The sequence below is a fragment of the Gekko japonicus genome, unplaced genomic scaffold (genome assembly GCF_001447785.1).
Source record: "Gekko japonicus isolate JY-2015 unplaced genomic scaffold, Gekko_japonicus_V1.1 scaffold2906, whole genome shotgun sequence".
Lineage (NCBI taxonomy): Eukaryota > Metazoa > Chordata > Lepidosauria > Squamata > Gekkonidae > Gekko > Gekko japonicus.
The window spans coordinates 110275-133332 of NW_015161495.1; the positions used below are offsets into that span (position 1 = coordinate 110275).

A 23058-nucleotide genomic window follows, 5' to 3' on the forward strand; every position below is an offset into this window, starting at 1 on the left:
CTTGCAGCCGCCACCACTTCCTGTGGCAGTGAATTCCATGTATTAATGACTCTTCGTTGAACAAGCATTTACTTTTCCTGAAAGAAGCAGATCTTACAGGATGAATGGATGGATGTGAAACAAGGCCTCTCCAGGTGATCTTAACAAGTAAGGAGGAGCATGCTGGGAAAGCGGTCTCTTAGGCATGTGTTTCCTGGGCCATTTGGGGCTTGATTGATAGGTAGGAACCAACATGTGGAATTGGGTTAGATGGTTATCAGAATAAACAGACTTTTGATCTCCTTTGTTTCCCTCACAGGTAGTAGAAGGACAATGGCAAGTGATTCTGGGCCTTCGCCTCTTCATGTTGCTTCAGAGCGATCAGTCCAGGTAGGAAAGAGATCTTTTCAAAGGAGGGTTGTGGACATCTTGAGTGCTTTTGCCTCTGTGTGTCTCCCTGGGTCTCATAGAATTTATTCATGGAAACATTCATATCCTGCTTTAGTTGTAGATTTCCCGGGCTGTATGGCTGTGGTCTTGGCATTGTAGGACCTGACGTTTCGCCAGCAGCTGTGACTGGCATCCTCAGAGGTATGACACAGAAAGATGGAGTACTCTCTGTGTCAAGGTGAGAAGAAAAACGGTAGGCAGGTAATTTATATCTACTCAGGAAGGTGGGGTAGGGCTGAGTCATTATTTTGTAGGAGTTTCCCAGGCAGTGACATGCTAATGGAGGAGCTTTCCTGAGGAGGTTCTTTTGCATATGGATTGGCTGTTGAAATTCTAATCTTATCTGTAGTGCTGTTGTAAGATGTAGAGTATTCTGTGTTTTTAAGGACTGGAAACCATGCCCTATTTATTTTTAAACTCTCTTCTTTCCTGTTGAAATTATGTTTATGTTTATTAATTATGTTTATGAATTTCAATGGCTTCCCTGTGTAATCTGACAGCCCTACCCCACTTTCCTGAGTAGATATAAATTACCCACCTACCATTTTCCTTCTCACCTTGACACAGAGAATACTCCATCTTTCTGTGTTTATACCTCCCAGGATTCCAGTCACAGCTTCTGGCGAAATGTCAAGTCCTACAATGCCAAAATCTTAGACATACAGCCTGGAAAATCTACAACAACTAATGAACTCCTGCTGTGAAAGTCTTCAACAACATATTCATATTCTGTCTTTCCCAATGTCTCATCCCAATGTTATGTATGTAATTTAAGACAGTCAAACCCCAACTTCTCTCTTGAGAGCCAGTTTGGTGTAGTGGTTAAGTGTGCGGACTCTAATCTAGGAGAACCGGGTTTGATTCCCCACTCCTCCACTTGCACCTGCTGGATGACCTTGGGCAAGCCATAGTTCTGTCAGAGCTGTTCTTGAAAAAGAGCAGTTTCTGTCAGAGCTCTCTCAGCCCCACCTACCTCACATGGTGTCTGTTGTGGGGAGGGGAAGGGAAAGGAGTTTGTAAGCCGCTCTGAGACTCCTTTGGGTAGTGAAGGGCGGGGTATAAATCCAATCTCATCTTCTCCATAGCCCAGTGAAATGCAATAAAATATCTTTTTTCTCTTGGTTCTCTCGAAGCTTGCCCATTAGGGAGGCTTTGCATGCTTTTGATGAAGCAAGTGAATTCCCCACCACCTTACTGCCTCATATCGCAAAAGACCTTTATACAGGGAATGATTAAAATGTGGAAATTGCTGCCAGAGGATGTAGTGATGGCCACAGGAATACACAGCTTTCAAAGCGGATTAGATAGATTCATTGCGGATACGCCTATCAATGGCTACTAGCCATGGTGACTGAGGGGAACCTCCACATTCAGAGGCACTAAGCCCCTGAATTCCACAGCCAGGAGACAGCATCAGGGAAAGGCCTCGGTCTCTATGGTGTAGTGGTTAGGAGTGTGGGCTCTAATCTGGGAGAACTGGGTTTGATTCCCCACTCCTCCAATTGCAGCTGCTGGTGTGACCTTGGGTCACTTACAAGTTGTTTCAGAGCTGTTCTCTCAAGGGCAGTTCTCGCGAGAGCTCTCTCAGCCCCTCCTACCTCACAGGGTGACTGTTGTGGAGAGGGAAAGGGAAAGGAGATTGTAAGCCGCTCTCCTTCGGGTGGTGAAGGGTGGGGTATGAATCCAATCTCCTCCTCCTTCTTCTTCCGTTGGCCATCCAGAGGAACTGGATGCTAGACTAGATGGACCACCAATCTGATCCAGCAGGGCTCTTCTAATGTTCTCATGAAGGCCTCGGTCTCTATGCCCTGTTGTTGGCCCTCCAGAGGAACTGGTTGGCCACTGTGTGAGACAAGATGCTGGACTAGATGGACCACTGATCTGATCCAGCAGGGCTCTTCTGATGTTCTTATGAAGGCCTCAGCCTCTCTGCCCTGTTGTTGGCCCTCCAGAGGAACTGGCTGGTCACTGTGTAAGACAGGATGCTGGACTAGATCCAGGAGGGCTCCTCTTATGTTCTTATGAAGGCCTCAGCCTCTATGCCCTGTTGTTGGCACTCCAGAGAAGCTAGGGTTGCCAGCCTCCAGGTGGGGCCTGGAGATCTCCCGCTTTTACAGCTGATCCCCAGCTGATGGAGATCAGCTCCCCTGGAGAAAATGGCTGCTTTGAAGGGTGGACTTTATGGCACTGTACCCTGTTGAGGGCCCTCCCCTTCCCAAACCCCGCCCTCTCCCGGACCCACCCCCAAAGTCTCCAGGTGTTTTCCAACCCAAACCTGGCAACCCTAAGAGAAACTGGTTGGCCACTTTTTGATCAACACTGCTTTTAACTTAAGGAACATTTTATTGGGAACATTTGGCTGTACAATCTCAGGAGAATATATAGTTGACCAGAGAGAAGTACTCCTGGACATGTGATTGCACTGGAGGCTTCATTTGTATTTTTGTATTTCTTTTCTTTGCCCAGTGGTTAAACTTTGGAACAATTGTTTTCTGGTCTTTATTTTATATTTTGTACATGTATGATTGTATATATTTTTACATATCAGCCAACATGTTTCTATTTGTATTAGACCTCTGAGGAAGGCCTGTAAAGGCCGAAACGCGTTAGGTCTATTTCATTAGCCTTTGTATGCTTTTATATTTGTATATGAGGTATGAATTATTTGTTATTTTAATTTGTGTTGAATAAATACATGTATATTTTTGTATGTTTCATAATTAGATTTTTAGAGTTGGCCCTCTTCTATTCTTGACTAACCTTTTTAGGTTCTGAATTCTAGGTTTTAGGTTCAGTTTTTTTTCCCCCTTTTCTCTTTTTTGGCCACTGTGTGAGACAGGATGCTGGACTGGAGGGACTGTTCGTCTGATCCAGCAGGACTCTTCTTGTATTCTTATGTTACGTGCTAATATAGAATGTTTCCTTTTGCCGTTTGTATCTGATGGTCTCTAAGGTCCTTCTGGATTCGAATCTGGCTCTTTTACTGCAGACCAACATGGCTACCCTCCTGAACCTATCTTTCTCCCCAACCCCCCCAGGGTCTGGTCACCTTTGAGGATGTGGCTGTGGATTTCTCGGAGGAGGAGTGGGCACTGCTGGATCCGGGCCAAAGAGCTCTGCACAGGGAAGTCATGGCGGAGAATTATGGACTGGTGGCTTCTCTAGGTAGGCCTTTCTCTCAGGCAGGAGTTACGTCCACTGTTACTGGGGGTGCTGTTGTTGCAGGGATACTGTTTTGGGTTGCCAACTCTGGGTTGGGGAACCCATGGATATTTGGAGGTGGAGTCTACAAACAGCAGGGTTTGGGGAGGGGTGGGACTTCCGCGGGGTATAATCGCATCATAGAGTCTACCCTTCACAGGAGCCGATTTTGTTCGGGGGAATTGATCTGGAGATCAGTTGTGATTCTGGGAGATCTCCCGGCCCCACCTGGGGGGTTCTCTCACGATAAAGGACCCGCTCCAAGCGCTGTACAAAGCACAAGTTATTATTCAAAAAAACATCTTTCTCCAAAGTATTCTTCATACAAAAATATTACAAAAAGACACAGTCTCAAAGAGTGAAACAGGAAAGGTTGATCAGCCCATCCTAAAGATTTGTATTAGAACATTGTAAATAACATCAAAACGTACAGGAATCAAGATTAGTCCTATCTGGAAGATTTATGACCATGTGGATGCACAGCTGTATGAGATTGTTTGTTTGAAAAAGACGCCTCGAAACGAGTCTCAACTCCAGGGGAGTTCGTCCATCTTTGCCAACTGTTAATTGGCTTGTGTTATTTGTAAAACATCTTCATCTTTGCCAACTGTTAATTGGCTTGAGTTATTTGTAAAACATCTTTGCCAATTGTTATTTGGGTTGTGTTGTTTGGAAAACATACATAAATTTATGGTCAAAACCTGGTTATCACCAGCCTGAGTTCTTTGGGGACTGGGAGGACCAGCCAGTTTTGGGCCCCTGCATGCACCTCATTGTTTGAACTTATTCTGCTGTGTTTGTATTGTTCAATAAAGTGTTAATTATGAAAAACAAAACATAAAGATCGGGGGATGGAACTGGCCCATCCAAGGCTCGCTGCCACTCTGTTATTTACATCAAATGTTAACGGGGTTTGTTTCCTGAAGGCTGGCACTATTTCCTTCTAATGTGGTGTCTCTCTTTATTTTTACAGAGAAGGAGAGATGGAGCCATGAAGAACAGCAGGAGAGGGGCTCTGAAGGGATGCAGGAGCAGAGCATGGAATTCATTTCTTCTGAAGATGTCAACTTGACCAGAATCCGAGTTCAGGAAAAAAGCCACGAAGGAAAGAAAAGGATTGAGTTCCTTCAATGTGCGAATGACTTGATTGGCGCATTAAATCTCAGCCAACAAGACGGAATAGAAAATGGGGAGAAATGGCATAGGAAGAGCTCCAGTCTGAGCCAAAACTTTGTTTTACACAAAAAACTGCATACAGAGGGAAATCTGCAAAGAAACTCTGAGTGTGTTAAGAGCTTCAGAAAGGAGAGCCACCCTGCATACCACCAGATGATTAAGAATGGAGAAAAAATATATACCTGCTTGGAGTGTGGAAAGACCTTCAGAAAGAAAGACCGTCTTACTTACCATCTGAGAATTCACTCTGGGGAAAAGCCATACGCCTGTTCAGAGTGTGGAAAGAGCTTCAGGAAGAAGGACCACCTTATTTCCCATCAAGGAATTCACAAGGGGGAGAAACCATACATTTGCTCCGAGTGCGGGAAAAGCTTCAGAAAGAAGGACCACCTTGCTTCCCATCAGGGAATCCACAAAGGGGAGAAACCATATACCTGCTCAGAGTGTGGGAAAAGTTTCAGGAAGAAAGAGTACCTCGCCGGCCATCAAAGAGTTCACACAGGGGAAAAACCACATAAATGCTCTGAGTGTGGAAAAGGCTTCAGTGACCGCTCAGGCCTGACTTCCCATCACGTAATCCATACAGGAGAGAAACCGTATACATGCTCAGAGTGTGGGAAGAGCTTTAGTCGTAGTAGAAATCTTATCTCCCATCAGAGAAGTCACACAGGGGAGAAACCATATGAATGCTCTGAATGTGGAAAGATCTTCACTAACATTTCAGGACTTACCTACCATCAAAGAATTCACACAGGTGAGAAGCCGTATATATGCCTAGAATGTGGGAAAAGCTTCTGTCTCAGTTCAGGCCTTGCTTACCACCAAAGAATCCACACAGGAGAGAAACCATATGTATGCTCAGAATGCGGGAAAAGCTTCAGTAATATTTCAGGCTTTACTTACCATCAAAGAATCCACACAGGAGAAAAACCATTTGCGTGCTCAGAATGTGGGAAAAGCTTCAGAAATAAGGGCCATCTGACTTCTCATCGAAGAATTCACACGGGAGAGAAACCTTATAAATGCTTAGAATGTGGAAGAAATTTCAGACGCATAACAAATCTTACTTCCCATCTTGGGATCCACTTAGGGGAGAAACCCTATACATGCTTAGAGTGCGGAAAGAGCTTCAGATTGAAGGACTTTCTTACCAGCCATCAAAGAATCCACACAGGTGAAAAACCTTATAAATGTTCAGAATGTGGGAAAAGCTTCAGTGACAGCTCAGGCCTCAATTACCATAAAAGAGTTCATACAGGAGAAAAACCACACACATGCTCAGAATGTGGGAAGAGCTTCAGAAAGAAGGACCAGCTTACTCATCATCAAAGAGCCCACATAGGAGAGAAGCCATGTAAATGATCAGTTAATGGAAAGTGTTTTACTTGGAGCTCTCAGCTTAGTAGCGTGAGTAATCCACACTGGGGACACAAAATAAATGCATGGACTGTGGAAAGAGCTTTCATTGGAACAATCCTCTTTTTTCTGTCCAAAGAATCCATATAAATGCTTTCAGAGCTGGGTCTTACTGGCCATCAAAAAATCTACATCAGGCTCATACCATTTAAATCCTAAGTGTGGAAAAATTTCAGTCCCAACCAGTGTTTCCTCTAAGCTGAGTTACTGTGAGCTAGCTCACAGTTTTTTAGCCTCCGGCTCACACATTTTTGTCTCAGCTCAGGAAGGATGGCTCCAGAGCAAACTAATGTATGCAGTAGCCAAATTGCTCGCTCACAACTTTAATGCCAGTAGCTCACAAAGTAGAATTCTTGCTCACAAGACTCCACACCTTAGAGGGGACATTGGCTCAGGCTTTGTTTACCATGAAAGACAAAAACCATAGAAATGCCCCAAATGTGGAAAAACTTTTGTCGGGAAGACTCACAGTCAATGCTCCCTCAAAGCTGTGGAGTCTTGTGAGCAAAAATTCTACTTTGTGAGCTACTGGCATTAAAGCTGTGAGCGAGCCATTTGGCTACTGCATGAATTAGTTTGCTCTGGAGCCATCCTGCCTGAGCTAAGACAAAAATGTGTGTGCTGGAGGCCAGAAAACCATGAACTAGCTCACACTAACTCAGCTTAGAGGGAACACTGCTCACAGTTTACTGGAGATGAAGTAATCCACACGTTAATGAAATGGAAGAATTCACACAGTGGAGAATACTTGTCTATTCTGATCGGTGGTGGCTCTCCAGGGTCTCAGGCAGAGGTCTTTCACATCACCTCCTACATTACCCCTTTTTAACTGAAGTTGCCAGGAATTGAACCTGGGGCCTTCTGCACGACAAGCAGATGCTCTACCACTGAGTCACAGCTCCTTGAAATATTTGGAATATGGAAAGAGCCCCTAGTGGCTATCACAGCAGAAAATCTATCAGCAAGAGAAATCATATAAAAATAAGGGAGAGAAGAGATTGGATTTATACCCCGCCCTTCGCTACCCAAAGGAGTCTCAGAGCGGCTTACAAACTCCTTTCCCTTTCCCTCCCCACAACAGACACCCTGTGAGGGAGGTGGGGCTGAGAGAGCTCTTGATAGAAACTGCTCTTTTTTCAAGAACAGCTCTTATCAGAACCACGGCTTGCCCAAGGTCATCCAGGGGCAAGTTGAGGAGTGGGGGAATCAAACCCGGTTCTCCCAGATTAGAGTCCGTGCACTTAACCACTACACCAAACTGGCTCTCTGTGAGCTAGCTCACACTAACTCAGCTTAGAGGGAACACTGCCTTGGACATCTGTCGGAGTTTCCCCTGGCTTTTCTCTTGCCCAAAGCTGCATTGGGGTGAAGTTGAATTTTGAAACCAAGGTGGGGATGGCTGCCGTTTCAAATTCTCCTCCTCCAGTGGTGACTGTTTTTCCTTCCCCAAGTGTATGAGTGTGTGTGGGGGGTCAGTTTAGTTCTTTTTTTTTAATTGCCAGTTGATTAGTCTATCAGGCTATACTAGTATATTAGTATCGAACTGATAGTTTTTAAAGAAGAAGAAGAGATTGGATCTATACCCTGCCCTTCACTACCCAAAGGAGTCTCAGAGCGGCTTACAATCTCCTTTCCCTTCCCCTCCCCACAACAGACACCCTGTGAGGTAGGTGGGGCTGAGTGAGCTCTTGACAGAAACTGCTCTTTTTCAAGAACAGCGCTCTTGTCTCCAAGCTAAAGAGCCCTAAGCGCCTTAACCTTTCCTCATAGGGAAAGTGTTCCAACCCTTTTATCATTCGAGTTGCCCTTTTCTGCACTTTTTCCAACGCTATAATATCCTTTTTAAGGTGTGGTGCCCAGAACTGCACACAGTATTCCAAATGAGGTCTCACCATTGATTTATATAGGGGCATTATTATATTGGCTGATCTGTTTTCAATACCCTTCCTAATAATCCCCAGCATAGCATTGGCCTTCTTTATTGCAGTCACACACTGTCTCAACATTTTCAGTGAGTTATCCACTAGTGAAGAAGGACTTCCTTTTATCTGTTCTAACCCGACCGCTCAGCAATTTCATGAAGTGCCCACGAGTTCTTGTATTCTGAGAAAGGGAGAAAAGGACTTCTTTCTCGACCTGGTCTATCCCATGCATAATCTTATAAACCTCGATCATGTCACCCCTCAGCCGTCGTTTCTCCAAGCTAAAGAGCCCCAAGCGAAAGTGTTCCAACCTTTTTATCATTCTAGTTGCCCTTTTCTGCACTTTTTCCAAAGCTATAATATCCTTTTTAAGGTGTGGTGCCCAGAACTGCACACAGTATTCCAAATGAGGTCTCACCATTGATTTATATAGGGGCATTATTATATTGGCTGATCTGTTTTCAATACCCTTCCTAATAATCCCCAGCATAGCATTGGCCTTCTTTATTGCAGTCACACACTGTCTCAACATTTTCAGTGAGTTATCCACTACAACTCCAAGATCTCTCTCTTGCTCAGTCTCAGCCAGTTCAGACCCCATCAATGTGTATTTATATTTAGGATTTTTGGCTCCAATGTGCATCACCTTGCACTTGGCCACATTGAACCCCATTTGCCATGTTGACGCCCACTCGCCCATCCTTGACAGATCCCCTTGGAGTGCCTCACAATCCTCACTGGTTTTCACCACCCCGAACAACTTTGTATCATCCGCAAATTTAGCCACTTCACTGCTTACTCCCATCTCCAAATCATTAATGAACAAGTTAAAAAGCAGTGGACCAAGTACTGATCCCTGCGGTACCCCACTGCTTACCACCCTCCACTGAGAAAATTGCCCACCTACACTCACTCTCTGTTTTCTATGAACTAGCCAGTTTTTGATCCATAAAAGGACTTGTCCTTCTATCCCATGATTTTTGAGCTTACTTAGGAGCCTTTGATGAGGAACTTTATCAAAAGCTTTCTGGAAGTCAAGGTAAATAATATCTATTGGATCCCCCTTGTCCACATGTTTGTTCACCCCCTCAAAGAACACTAACAGGTTAGTGAGACAAGATCTTCCCTTACAGAAACCGTGCTGAGTCTGCCTCAATAGGTTTTGTTCATCTATGTGCCTACTAATTCTTTCCTTAATAATGGTTTCCACCAATTTACCCGGTATCGACGTCAGACTGACTGGCCTGTAATTTCCCGGATCTCCTCTGGAACCCTTTTTAAAGATGGGAGTGACATTAGCTACCTTCCAATCCTCAGGAATGGAGGCAGATTTTAAGGAAAGATTACATATCTTTGTCAGGAGATCTACAAGTTCACATTTGAGTTCTTTCAGAACTCTCGGATGTATGCCATCTGGGCCTGGTGATTTTTCAGTTTTTAAGTTGTCTATCAGTTTTAGGACCTCCTCTCTCATCACCTCAATCTGACTCAGGTCTTCCAACACCCCTCCTGAATGAGCTCCCCCTCACTGACAGTCTTTAAGCAGCGGCTGGACAAACACTTGTCAGGGATCCTGCACTGAGCAGGGGGTTGGACTAGTTGACCTGTATGGCCCCTTCCAACTCTGTGTGATTCTGTGATTAAATATAGCATGCTCATTCCTGTCTCCTTTCTGTCTGCATTGGTCCTGCACACAGATATGTGTTCAGGCCTCTTCTCTGATCTGCAGAGCTCCAAGCTTGAGGCTAGTGCACAGTCTGGATGCATAAAGCTATTTTAGGCCTACCCAAGGGTTTAGGACATACCTAGTGGGATTATTTCTACTTTTCCTCCATTTGAACTGCATGTGCTGTAAACCAAACCACTTTCGTGCAGAGATGCTACTCAAGAACAGATTGTACGGTTCTTTGGTTACTGACCCCATGTCTCTTCCAGAGAACTTTCCCAAGACGTCCACTTTAATCTCTGAAAGGCCAGACCTGAAGTAGAAGCTGCTCTTGTGCAGGCATACAATTTAGTTGCAAGCATCACTTTCCAGCAATTACAGTTCAAACGATTGTGTTACGTGAATGCTTAAGATCCTGGGGGTGATCTAGAAGTGAAGCCAAATGAAACACATTGAAGGATGCATACCAGCAAGCATCTGAACTCTGATGTTTTAAAAGTGGATACATTGTTCCTAACCTTTTAAACTGTTACAAAAATAAATGTCACAGAGAAGATGCATTTTCTTAAACCTTTCTGAGTAAACTAACAAACATTTAGAATGGAGAGCCATCAAGAGTCTATAAGGACCAATCTGTGCATTTATATTTTGTCATGGTAACATACGAAGATAAGATGAGCCCTGCTGGATCAGACTAGTGGTCCATCTAGTCCAGCATCTTGTCTCACACAGTGGCCAATCAGTTCCTCTCGCCGGCCAACAATAGGGCATAGAGGCCCTGATGTTGCCTCCTGGCTCTGGGGTTCAGAGGATTAGTGCCTCTGAATGTGGAGGTTCCCCTCAGTCACCACGGCTAGTAGCCATTGATAGCCATATTCTCCATGATTCTATCAAATCCCCTTTTAAAGCTGTTTGTTCCTGTTGCCATCAATATGCCCTCTGGCAGAGACCTCCATGTTTTTTTTTAATAAAGTTTTTTATTTCTTACATATAAAGCAAACATCACATAGAGACATCAAAGCATGAAAAGGGGACGATTCCTTGTATGTATCATTTCTTCCATGTTGTCATTGACCTCATACTGTAGTTAAAAAATTAATTTCTCTTATACACCTTATAGTTTTAATAAAGCGACTTCCATGTCTTACTCACTCTCTGTGTAAAGAAGTATTTCCTTTTGTCTGTCCTGAACCTACTGCCCATCAGTTTCATTGGATACGCTCGAGTTCTAGTATTTGGGAAGGGGGAGGGGAAAAAATTCTTCGCCAACTCTCTCCACCCCAGGCATGATTTTATAAACCTCTATCATGTTCCCCCCTTCTCTAATTTATCCGAGCCTTTAGGCTGTAGTGGTTAGAATGTCAGATAACGATGAAGGAGATCCAGGTGTGAAGCCCCCCCCCCCCCCGTGCCACAGAATGTTGTTGGGTGACTTTGGCCCAGTCACATGCTCTCACCCAGACCTACCGCAAAGGGCTATTGTGAGGACGAAATCAGGAGAGAAAAACGCGAGGCCCTCTGGGACTCTGTTGGGATGAAAGGCAGCACAGAAAAGTAGGGAGGGTGAAAAACGCCCCCTCCTCGGCAAAACAGAGGGTTGTTGAAGCAACAGCCTTAACTATCTGAGGCAGCGTGGCCGAGTGGATAGTGTCTGACTAGGTTCTCAGAGGGCCAGGTTTCAGTCCCCACTTTGCCACTGAAAGCGGCTGACAGACCTAGAGCCAGGCACGGATTCTCAACCTAACCTTCCTCGCAGGGTTGTTGTGAGACTGAACTGGAGAGGAGAACGACATAGCCCCCTTTGGGTCCCCCGCTTTGCTATAAATCCAATTTTGCCTAGTTTGCCAGGAAAAGATGATCTCTGAGGCCGTTCACATGCCAATAAAGGTTATCTATCTATCTCTCTGAGGTTGTTACCTGATCTGTTATTCCTGCAACTCTTTTGTCAAGAGGCACAGCTAGGGTTGACAGCTTCCGGTAGGAAAATTCCTGGGGATTTGGGGGTGGAGCCTAGGGGTGGGGGAAGAGAAGAAGAAGAAGAGATTGGATTTATACCCCGCCCTTCACTTGGAGTCTCAGAGTGGCTTACAATCTCCTTTCCATGTTGTCTCGAGTGGAGTGCCGCAGGGCTCAGTCCTAGGCCCGGTGTTGTTCAATGTTTTTATAAATGACCCGGAGGAAGACCTAGAGGGGATGCTTATCAAATCGGCAGATGACACAAAGTTAGGTGGGATTGCTAATTCTGAAGAAGACAGAGTCAGGATTCAAAACGATCTAGACAGGCTGGAACAGTGGGCTGAGACAAATAAAATGAATTTCAATAGAGATCAATGCAAAGTCCTACACTTTGGTGCAAAAAATCAAAGGCATAGATATAGAATGGGAGGGACTTGACTTGACAGCAGCACATGTGAAAGGGATCTAGGTGTTCTGGTTGATCACAAGCTAAACATGAGCCTGCAGTGCGATGTGGCTGTGAAGAAAGCGAATGCAATCTTAAGATGCATTAACAGAAGCATTGTGTCCAGATCAAGGGATGTGGTGGTTCCGCTCTATTCTGCTACGGTCAGGCCTCACCTGGAGTCCTGTGTCCAGTTTTGGGCACCACATTTTAGGAAGGATGATGACCCCTGTTTCATGCTCAGAAGATGACAAAAAAAACCCCTCCAGGATCTCCAGCCAAACTGGCCTGGAGAAAAATTGCTTCCTGACCCTCATAGTGGCAATCAGCATTTCCCTGGGCGTGTAAGGAAGGACCACAAGAACTAAACAGCCTACGTGCAGTGATGTGTCTACATCACTGCCCATGTGACCCAGAAGTGACATCATCTCCTTAGAGACATCGTGGTGACACTCTGGTGTTTGGGCAAAAACTCTGTGGTAGAAGCCAAATTTACCAGAGTTTTTGCCCAAATCCCAGAGCGTTGCCACATGATGATGTCACTTCCGGGTCATGGTTGAGCAGTGGAACAGTCTGCCTCGGTAGGTGGTGGATGCTCCTTCGCTGGACGTTTTCAAGCGGAGGCTGGATGACCATCTTTCGGGTATGTTGTAGGGCTATCTTTCAGCTATGCTCCTGCAGAGTGCAGGGGGTTGGACTAGATGACCTGCAAGGTACCTTCCAACTCTAACATTCTATGATTCTCTTCCCCTCCCCACAACAGACACCCTGTGAGGGAGGTGGGGCTGAGAGAGCTTTTGACAGAAACTGCTCCTGAGAGAACAGCTCTGACAGAGCTACCGTGTTTCCCCGAAAATAAGACACTGTCTTATATTTATTTTTTCTCAAGAAGACACACTAGGGCTTATATCACAAATGCATAGAAATCCTGCTAGGGCTTATTTTGGGGGTAGGTCTTATTTTCGGGGAAACAGGGTATACAAACTACCATTAAATATGGCGTGTGGGCACACATCTAGCCTATATAAATAAATGGCTCCGTCTGTTTGTCTGTGGCAGGTGTGTGACTCATCCACTCAGGAGGAGAATAGGAAATGCACAGCAAAAAAAAGGAAGGGAATCAAAACGCCCTGGTCCATGTTCTTTTGCATTGAAAGGATGCCTGTGTGTGGCCAGTGTAACACATCCAAAAATATAGCTACGAGCTTCAGAATTTGACACACGCTTCGGGACAGGGCCGTAGCCAGCAGGGGGGCTTTTGGGGCTGAGCCCCCTATTGTGTACCCCAACGCCCCAGGAGGCAGGTACCCTGAAAGCCCCAGCAGATGCTCTAAAAACACCCACCCCACCACTGCCTCCCTCCCCCCTCCCAGAGAAGTACCTGGCCTTGCAGGGCTGCCTAAGCCACACTAGTTCGGTTTGCCGCCATGCCGGATCAAAGCCCTTCCTTCCATTGGCGGCGGGGGGGAGGGGGAAGGGAGCCTGTTACTCTGATATGCTGCACAGAGCCAGTTTGGTGTCATGGTGAAGTGTGCGGACTCTAATCTGAGAGAACCGGGTTTGATTCCCCCACTCCTCCACTCACACCTGGCTGGATGGCCTTGGGCAAGCCATAGTTCTGATAAGAGCTGTTCTTGAAAAAGAGCTGTTTCTGTCAGAGCTCTCTCAGCCCCACCTACCTCACAGGGTGTCTGTTGTGGGGAGGGGAAGGGGAAGGAGTTTGTAAGCCGCTCTGAGACACCTTTGGGTAGTGAAGGGCGGGGTATAAATCCAATCTCTTCTTCTTCTTCTTCTTAATAGCTGGGAGGCCACTGGTTGAAAAAGGTTTCTTAAGACCATTGGCTCTGACTTGAATTTAGATCTCCACGACGGAAGGGAGATGCAGCTTTGAAAAAGAGGATGGAAACATGTTTATATGCCCCTAGGATACATGTCCGTTGCACAACTTCCAATTGCTGGTTTGTTATATAGATTTGTCATATTGAGAACTTCGGAACTAGCAGTGTGACGTTTTGTAACCTTGATTTATACCTCATGATTGTTTGCCTTTTGAGAATTTGGGAACTTTTATGTGTTATATTGTAACTCCGGCTCGGAGCTTTTGACTTTGCATTAAATACCTTTGGAGTTGTTATAAGGAAACTTTGACAACTGGAGATATAGTAAGAATATACACTCTTGTGGTATTTCAAGATACTTTATTTAAAATCCCACCTGGAGGTTGGTAACCCTATAACATGGGAACTGTTTACGTTTGTTGTATTCGAGCACACCAGGGTCTCAGTCTTGCCAGTCACGTAAAGATGGATAGACTTGCAGCTCTGCTTGCCATTGGTGTGGTGTCCGTTCCCCTCCCCCCAAGGAGTTTCTTGTAGCCCTAGAACAGTGGTGGCGAACCTATGGCACGGGTGCCAGAGGGGGCACTCAGAGCCCTCTCTGTGGGCATGCGTGCCATCGCCTCAGCCAGGCCCAGACCATCATTCAAGTGTCGAATTCTCCGCCAAATAATTTTAAGAAAATGAAAGCATTTGGGATTGCTTTCCTTACTTTGTCTGGATCATCTTAAGTTAATGTGTGAGTTGTTTTTTCCAAAGTAAAACCTCCGTATTCAGGTTAAATTGCCGTGTTGGCACTTTGCGATAAATAAGTGGGTTTTGGGTCGCAGTTTGGGCACTCGGCCTCTAAAAGGTTCGCCATCACTGCCCTAGAATATCGACGTGTAGCTCTATAGAAAAGCTGGAGTTCTTCTGAGGTACGTTACGAGCTGCTTTAGGCCCTTCGATCACTCTGGGAAGATTGCAGCTTTCCGCTCCGCATATGGAATACTCAGGGGTCATTTCATAGAAAAAGAGGTGCAGGGGCTCATTAGCATAACTTATTTGCATATGCCACACCCCCTGACATCACCGGAAGTGTATCAGAAGGCAGTACTGGACTGTTTTGGTTTGCTAGCTATGGGGGGGGGAGTGCAGATCTGTCCTCACAGAGGAGGGAGAGCTTGTACCTGAATAAAACTTGGACTTGGTCTTAAAGGTGCCACTGGACTGTTTTGGACTGCGGGGGGGCTCTGCAACTTACCTGGCTGCTTCTTGCTCTGACTGAGGGCTGCTGGGAGCAGGGGGAGGGGCTTGTTGCATGTGCCCGCCCCCTGGGCTCTTTACTGCCGGAGCTCCGCTCCTGTGCGCTCCTGCAGGAAATGACCCCTGACTACAGTGATCATTTTGGCCAACACAGAAAAGGTGGTAGCTGAAAAGATGTTGCCGAAGGTGGTTTTGTTGCAACAATCAGGTCAAACTTCGTGCAGTTCCGCAGGGCCTGTAAAACGGAGCTCTTCCGCCAGGCTTTCGAGTAGGAGCCGCCGCCGCCACCATCATTATGCCATCATTATGTCATCATCATTACCATCATTCTATCTACGCCCCAATAGTCCCCCATTGTTGCTGCTATATTTATTATTATTACTGTTGTTTGTTGCTAATAATTTTAGAATCCCATCTTGAACTTTTATAGTTAATTAATTCTGGAGCACCGAAAAGTAAATTGTAGTGAATTGTATTGTATTGTATACTATTCTGTATTGTTTTAGTGTTTTAACTTGGGCATTCGTGCCCCTTGTGAGCCGCCCTGAGCCTTCGGGGAGGGCGGGGTATAAATTTAAAGATAAATACAAAATAAATAAAAAATTTTAAAAAAATCTTGGCTAGCTGATGAACAGAAGGGGTATAAAGCCATTAAATTAAATTAGCGTATTGTATCACGTGTTGTAGGAAAGCAGTGCAGACGGATCCATTATTCTCCTGCCTGGAAATTGGGAACCCGAAAGTATTTGTGTGCTAACAGCATGAGAAGTCTGGTGATTGCCTACGCAGTCAGTGTGACCTTGGCAGAGATAACAGAGAGCTTACACACACACACACACACACACACACACACACACACACACACATTCCTTAAGGATGCTGTAATGTATGAAAGAAAGGAGGGGATGGAGGAAAAGATTTTCAATAAATACAGCTGGTGAGAGGAGATTCATTCATTCAGACAGCTTCCTGCAGACTTGTGTCCTGTCGTCTTTGCATCGCGTGAACCCAGCACCCACTCGACAAGTAACAGTGTGTGGAACAGTCAGGGGATCTTGGAGGACTGTTTGGCTGCCAAAGCTGAAGCTCTTTTCTGGTGGTGAGCTGTGCTCTTTTTTTTTTAGGCTGAGAGTGCTGTGACTTGCCTAAGGTCGCCCAGCTAGCTTAAAGTGGAGAAGTGGGGAATCAACCCTTAACCACTACACCAAACTGAACATGACTGGGCTAACTTCAGACAGTCAACAGGTTTTGTGAGTGAGAGGGGGTGGTATTCAGCTCTGCACAACACAATCCCAGTTACTGCACCACATGAGACATGGTGGTGGTGGGAACTGCTTTGTTGCTCCTCCGAGATCTGCCTGCAGCTTTGGATACAGTAGGTGATGCCATCCTGTTGAGGCATTTGGAGGTAATCAGGGGATGTGCCTTGGCTTGGTCTCAGTTCAGTCCAGCTCAATACAATGCATCCACCTGGACTGAATTGAGACCTAGGTTTCCTGTCTCATTACCAATACTGATTGTTTTATTCCTACTACCTCTCTGCATATCCAACCTAATCCAATCGTGACTGCTATTGTCATTCACCTGCTAAAGTCGTTTGGCATCTGAAATCACTCCACTTTCCAACAAATTGGACAGATGGACTCACATTCAAGCAGAGAAATGTTCACTCTGGAATTCTCAAATATCTCTAAAATGAAAGTTGAGGGGAGAAAATAAGAATGCAAGAGAAACCATGTTGGATCAGGCCATCCAGTCCAACACACTTTTTCACACAGTGGCCAAAACCTAGGTGCCGTTAGGAGAAATCCTAGTTAATCCTTCTGATGCTGTGTTTGTTGAAGGAGGAGGAGGAGGAGATTGGATTTATACCCCGCCTTCACTTGGAGTCTCAGAGCAGCTTACAATCTCCTTTCCCTTCCCCTCCCTTCCCCTGTGAGGTAGATGGGGCTGAGAGAGCTCTTTCAAGAACTGCTCTTGAGAGAACAGCTCTGAGAGAACTTGTGACTGACCCAAGGTGACAACAGCAGCTGCATATGGAGGAGTGGGAAATCAAACCCGGTTCTCCCAGATTAGAGTCTCCGCTCTTAACCACTACACCAAACTGGCTCTTTCGCCCCAGTGGGCCATGCTGAACCAATAAGAAACTCAGATTCAATAATTTAACTAAGTATATAGTTTACTGAAGCACAACACTTAATTCTCGTCAGATTACAGGGAATATGAGAGGCATGAATGCTCAGAACAGCATCAGTACACACAATGAAAGTCAAAGCCACAGTAGCCAGGCAGCCAGTCTACCACAATGCACTCTAAATGGGTCCACCCTTGAAGTCAGAATCTCCATCTGGTACAGAATGTCGCAGCTTGATGACTTTCCGGGGTGAGGCACAGAATGCATCTGGCAAATATCTGAGTTGCTCCTTTGGAGATTGCTCAGTTTTTCAGTTTAGGTCAAGGTGCTAGCTATTGCTGACAAAGTCTTTCAGGGCTTAATGTCTACAGGACTGCTTCTGTCAATATTGCAATCTATTGCAACTGCTTTGCTCATCTGGGCAAAGATAACGGGTGAGACTGAGAGCAACACGTACAGAATGATTAGCTCATTCTGGCTCCCCCTTGGGGAATGTCCTGCCCAAAAAGGTGTGGAAGACTCCCACAATTCCAGCATTCCACAGAAGGTGTGAACAGAATGCATTGGGTAGCTGTATCAGTCTGTCTCAGGCTCGCAGCTACAGTGGGGCATCTCGGGGCTAGGCCCCCTGACTTACTGGAACGGGCCCCCTGACTTCCCATCCAGGCCAGGGCCCCCGAGCAGTGGCAGGTACGGGGAAAGAGCCGGGTAGTCCTTTAATTTGATTAGCCAGTGCCCCCTAAGAAATTTAAATGCCCCTGACTTAAAAAATTCTGGCTACAAGCCTGGTCTGTCTCTAACAGTAGCAAAGAGCAAGAGTCCGGTAGCATCTTAAAGACTAACAAAAATAGTGGCAGGGGATGAGCTTTCATGAGTCACAGCTCACTTCTTCAGATATCTAGACTGGAATCTTCCTCTTTCCTACTGAAACAGAATGGTTTAAGACAATATTTTTACGAAAGAAATAATGTTACTTTCTAATTTTCCTACCTACTTTTAATAATCACCCTCATCATCATCATCTTTCAATTTATTAATCGCTCAATCCTGCAGAGCTTGCTGGCTCTGAGCGATTTACAGTTACTCATTCACACGGGACTAACAATGATTTATGGGGGTAAGGGAGGACAACATATATCTTTTAAATCACACACTTTCGCAACCGGCGGGGATTTGTTCAGCTGCAGGGTCAGACGTGTTCCGGCGGCATATTCACTTCGGCTTGGCTAGATGACGTCAGCTTCTCCAGGTCTTCGAGTTGCAGCGCCGCACTGCCACCACCTGGCCGGAACGGCCCATTACAGGCTTCTCAGAGTCGAAGAGATTTTTCTTAGGCTTTCGATCTTGCGAGCTGAGCTTTCCGTTCGCCGGCTAACACCTCCCCCACCGGGGGTGTGGTTTAGTGTGCCCACCCTCTCTAAGGAGTGGTACCCATTTTATCTACTCACTGAAGCTTTCGAACCGCTGGGTGGATGGCAAGCTGGGGACAAGGCTGGTAGCTCACACCAGCACAGGGCTAGAACTGACAGCCGTACTGTTCAGCTCAGATGTTACTATAACCAGAGGATAAATCCTCTGTGCCACCGCTCCCCGCGCTGTTTGATGGAACACCTATCCATGCTTCAGATATTTCTAAGCTTTGTCCCCAGTGTGAATTCTTTCATGCAAAGTTAGTTCATCCTTCCATGGAAACATTCTTCCACATTCCAGGCAAATACGTTTTCTACCCTATGCGAAGTTTTCCATGGTTAGTAAGGCTTCTCTTGCAACTGAAGCCCTTTCCACACTCCAGGCATTTATATGGACTCTCCCCTGTGTGAATTCTTTGATGGGAAGTTAATATGTTCTTCTGTCGAAAGCTTTTCCCACACCCCAAGCATTCATACGGTTTCTCCCCTGTATGAATTCTTTCATGGTAAGTAAGACTTCCTTTCCTAGTAAAGCACTTTTCACACTCCAGGCATTTATATGGTTTCTCCCCTGTGTGAATTCGTTTATGGGAAGTTAATATATTCTTCTGTCGAAAGCTTTTTCCACATTCCAGACATGTATATGGTTTCTCCCCTGTATGAATTCTTTCATGGTAAGTAAGGCTTCCATTGCACCTAAAGCACTTTCCACACTCCAGGCATTTATATGGTTTCTCCCCTGTATGAATTCTTTGATGGCAGGTTAACTTATCCTTGCAAAGAAAGCTTTTTCCACACTGCAGACATTTATATGGTTTCTCCACTATATGAATTCTTTTATGGTCAGTAAGGCTTCCTTTGCTACTAAAGCTTTTCCCACACTCCAGGCATGTATAGGGGTTCTCCCCTGTGTGAATTATTCGATGGGAATCTAGAATATTTTTCTGTCGAAAGGTTTTTCCACACTCCAAACATGTATATGGTTTCTCCCCTGTGTGAATTCTTTCATGGTACGTAAGGCTTCCTTTGCAACTAAAGCACTTTCCACACTCCCGGCATTTATATGGTTTCTCCCCTGTGTGAATTCTTTGATGGGAGATTAACTTATCCTTGCATAGAAAGCTTTTTCCACACTCCAGGCATTGATACGGTTTCTCTCCCGTGTGAATTCTTTGATGGAGAGTTAGAGTATGCTTCCGTGGAAAGCTTTTCCCACATACCAGACATTTATATGGTTTCTCCCCTGTATGAATTCTTTCATGGTCAATTAGGCTTCCTTTGCGACTAAAGCAGTTTCCACACTCCAGGCATTTATATGGGTTCTCTCCTGTGTGAATTCTTTGATGGGAAGTTAGAGTATCCTTCCGAGGAAAGCTTTGCCCACACTCTAGACATTTATATGGTTTCACCCCTGTATGAATTCTTTCATGGTAAGTAAGGCCTCCTCTGCTCCTAAAGCACTTTCCACACTCCGGGCATTTATATGGTTTCTCCCCTGTGTGAATTCTTTGATGGGAAGTAAGGTTGTAACTCCACCTGAACCTTTTCCCACACTCCAGACATTTATATTTTTTCGCTTCTCCCTGAATTCTCTGCATATTTCTGGCTGAAAGAAAGAGACACTTTCCATGAACATGGTGAAAAATTGAGCAAGAACATTAGAGAATGAACTACATAAACTGTGGTAAGGGGGTACAGGAATGCAAAAGCTTGGTGCCTAGATACACTTTCAAAAGTCTTTGTTAGTAACTGGGTCCTGTGCAACGCTCCCTCTAAGCTGTGGAGTCTTGTGAGCAAACATTTTACTGGCATTAAAGTTGTGAGCGAACGATTTGGCTACTGCATAAATTAGTTTGCTCTGGAGCCATCCCTTCCTGAGCGAAGACAAAAATGTGTGAGCTGGAGGCTAAAAAACAGTGAGCTAGCTCACTCTAAGAACACTGGTCCTGTGATATCTTATGTTGCACTGAGGGATCAGTAATTCAGAGGGGCTTCTCAAAAACGAAGCTACGAACCCATGGGTTCCTCCTCAGGCAGTGATATAGGCTACCGATTGCTTAGTTATTTGCTCTTCAACCTCTAAAGGGAACTTTCCAGCATTCACAACTTGCCCCAGCTCTTTGGAGGAGAACCAGCTCTTAGGATAAAGAAGGTCACAGAAGAAACCCACCCGCCCTGGGGAGGAAGCAGAAGCAACACACCGTCCCACCACAGACCTTTTAATCCCTCCTCTTCAGACGAGAACAGGAAGAACAGCTCATCTTCTCCTTCCAGCCAGGAGATCAGATCAGGTTTGGCCATCACTGGCCCTTTTCATCATGAAAAAAAGAGCAGAAAATTACAATTCAACCCTGTGCACATCAGTTTGGCTCCTCCAAGCCAACTTGTCTATATCACTGCAGGTGCAACAGACATGGAATAGATGTGGGGTGGAGTACTGGATGGGCAGGCGGGCCGGAGAGGAAATGATCACCCAGGGAGCTTTCAGTTCTTGACAGGGGTCATTTCGTAGAAAAAGAGGTGCAGGAGCTCGTTAGCATAACTCATTAGCATAACTCATTTGCATATGCCACACCCCCTGACCTCACCAGAAGTGTGTCAGAAGGCAATACCCACCGCTCAGGCTCCACTGGACTGTATTGGATTGCTAGCTATTGGGGGGGGGACGTGCAGATCTGTCCTCGCAGAGGAGGGAGAGCTTGTACCTGAATAAAACCTGGTCTTAAAGGCGCCACTGGACTGTTTTGGGCCGGGGGCGGGGGGCGGGGCGAGCTCTGCAACTTACCTGGCTGCTTCTTGCTCTGACTGAGGGCTGCTGGGAGCAGGGGGTGGGGCTTGTTGCATGTGCCCACCCCCTGGGCTCTTTACTGCTGGAGCTCCGCTCTTGTGCGCTCCTGCAGGAAATGACCCCTGGTTCTTGATCAAAGGAATCAGCAAGTCTATCAGCAATTTCTTTTAACAAAATCGTCTTCACTGATTTCTTCTTTCTGAGAATAAGAGAGGGTCAGATTGAGCAGCAATGCTCCCTTCTAAGCTGTGGGGTCTTGTGAGCAAGGCTTTGTGAGCTGCTGGCATTAAAGTTGTGAGCGAGCGATTGGGCTGCTGCATGACGTAGTTTGCTCTGGAGCCATGCCTCCCTGTGCCAGGACAAAAAGGTGTGAGCCAGAGGCTAAAAATCTGTGAGCCAGCTCACACTAACTCAGTTTAGGGGGAACACTGGTCAGCAAACACTGAGAGATCTTAAACGATTGGGATGGTGGTCCACTGGCCCTTTCGAAGTCACCCAGCTGCTAAGACCATAAGAGAAGCCATGCTGGACCAGGCCAGTGGCCCATCCAGTCCAACACTCTCTCGTCACACGCTGGCCAAAACCCAGGTGCCATCAGGAGGTCCAGCAGTGAGGCCAGAACTCCAGGAGCCCTCCCACTGTTGCCCCCCTCTGCTCCATGTGTGTATCCAACCCGCTCTTGAAGCTGTCCATGCTTCTATCTGACACCACTTCCTACTGCAGTGAATTCTATGAGTTAATTACTCTGGTGGCCCTCTAAAGGTCACCTGGGTCACAACTGTTGGCTTTTTTTTCAAGTCCCTCTGTTCCCTGGTAAACAGCAGGGCTAGGTTCTGCCCCAAGGGTAGGAGAGGTCCGTGAGGGGTAACCTTTTCAGTAATTTCTAAGAGCTTCATGTTCCAGGCTCCAAGTATCCGTTTGGAAACCTAAAATGCTCCAGAGCAGGGGTCATTTCCTGCAGGAGCGCCCAGGAGCGGAGCTCCGGTAGTAAAGAGCCCAGGGGGCGGGAACATGCAACAAGCCCCACCCCCTGCTCCCAGCACACCTCAGTCAGAGCAAAAAGCAGCCAGGTGAGTTGCAGAGCTCCCCCGCCCCCCCAGTCCCAAACAGTCCAGTGGCACCTTTAAGACCAAGTCTTATTCAGGTACAAGCTCTCCCTCCTCTGCGAGGACAGATCTGCACCTTCCCGCCCAATAGCTAGCAATCCAAAACAGTCCAGTGGAGCCTGAGTGGTGGGTGTTGCCTTCTGACACACTTCCGGTGATGTCAGGGGGTGTGGCATATGCAAATAGGTTATGCTAATGAGTTATGCTAATGAGCTCCTGCACCTCTTTTTCTACGAAATGACCCCTGCTCCGGATAATTAGGGAATGCAGTCGGAATCATGAGACTCCATGGGCAGATCATTTTACCCTGTCCCCCCTTCCCTGTAAGCG

At 46.1% G+C, this 23058-nt stretch overlaps 2 protein-coding genes and 1 non-coding gene across 3 annotated transcripts in view; 1 reads left to right on the plus strand and 2 right to left on the minus strand.

Moving 5' to 3' along the window:
- Positions 1–6168, plus strand: part of LOC107125732 (zinc finger protein 184-like) — a 38081-nt gene extending 31913 nt beyond the window's left edge. Inside the window, 2 exon segments of the mRNA XM_015429185.1 lie at positions 3468–3594; positions 4604–6168. Coding sequence (XP_015284671.1) covers positions 3468–3594; positions 4604–6168 — 1692 coding nt within the window.
- Positions 6169–7052: 884 nt separating this feature from the next.
- TRNAD-GUC lies at positions 7053–7124 on the minus strand. Its single transcript has one exon. It is a non-coding gene; the product is annotated as a tRNA-Asp (tRNA).
- An 11874-nt stretch (positions 7125–18998) lies between these two features.
- LOC107125735 (zinc finger protein 160-like) lies at positions 18999–21102 on the minus strand. The gene is made up of 2 exons (XM_015429188.1): positions 21051–21102; positions 18999–20440 (listed from the first exon to the last, which is right to left on the minus strand). The coding sequence occupies exon 2, from the start codon at positions 20430–20432 to the stop codon at positions 19149–19151; it is 1284 nt and encodes a 427-aa protein (XP_015284674.1). The 5' UTR covers positions 20433–20440; positions 21051–21102; the 3' UTR covers positions 18999–19148.
- Positions 21103–23058: the final 1956 nt, after the last annotated feature.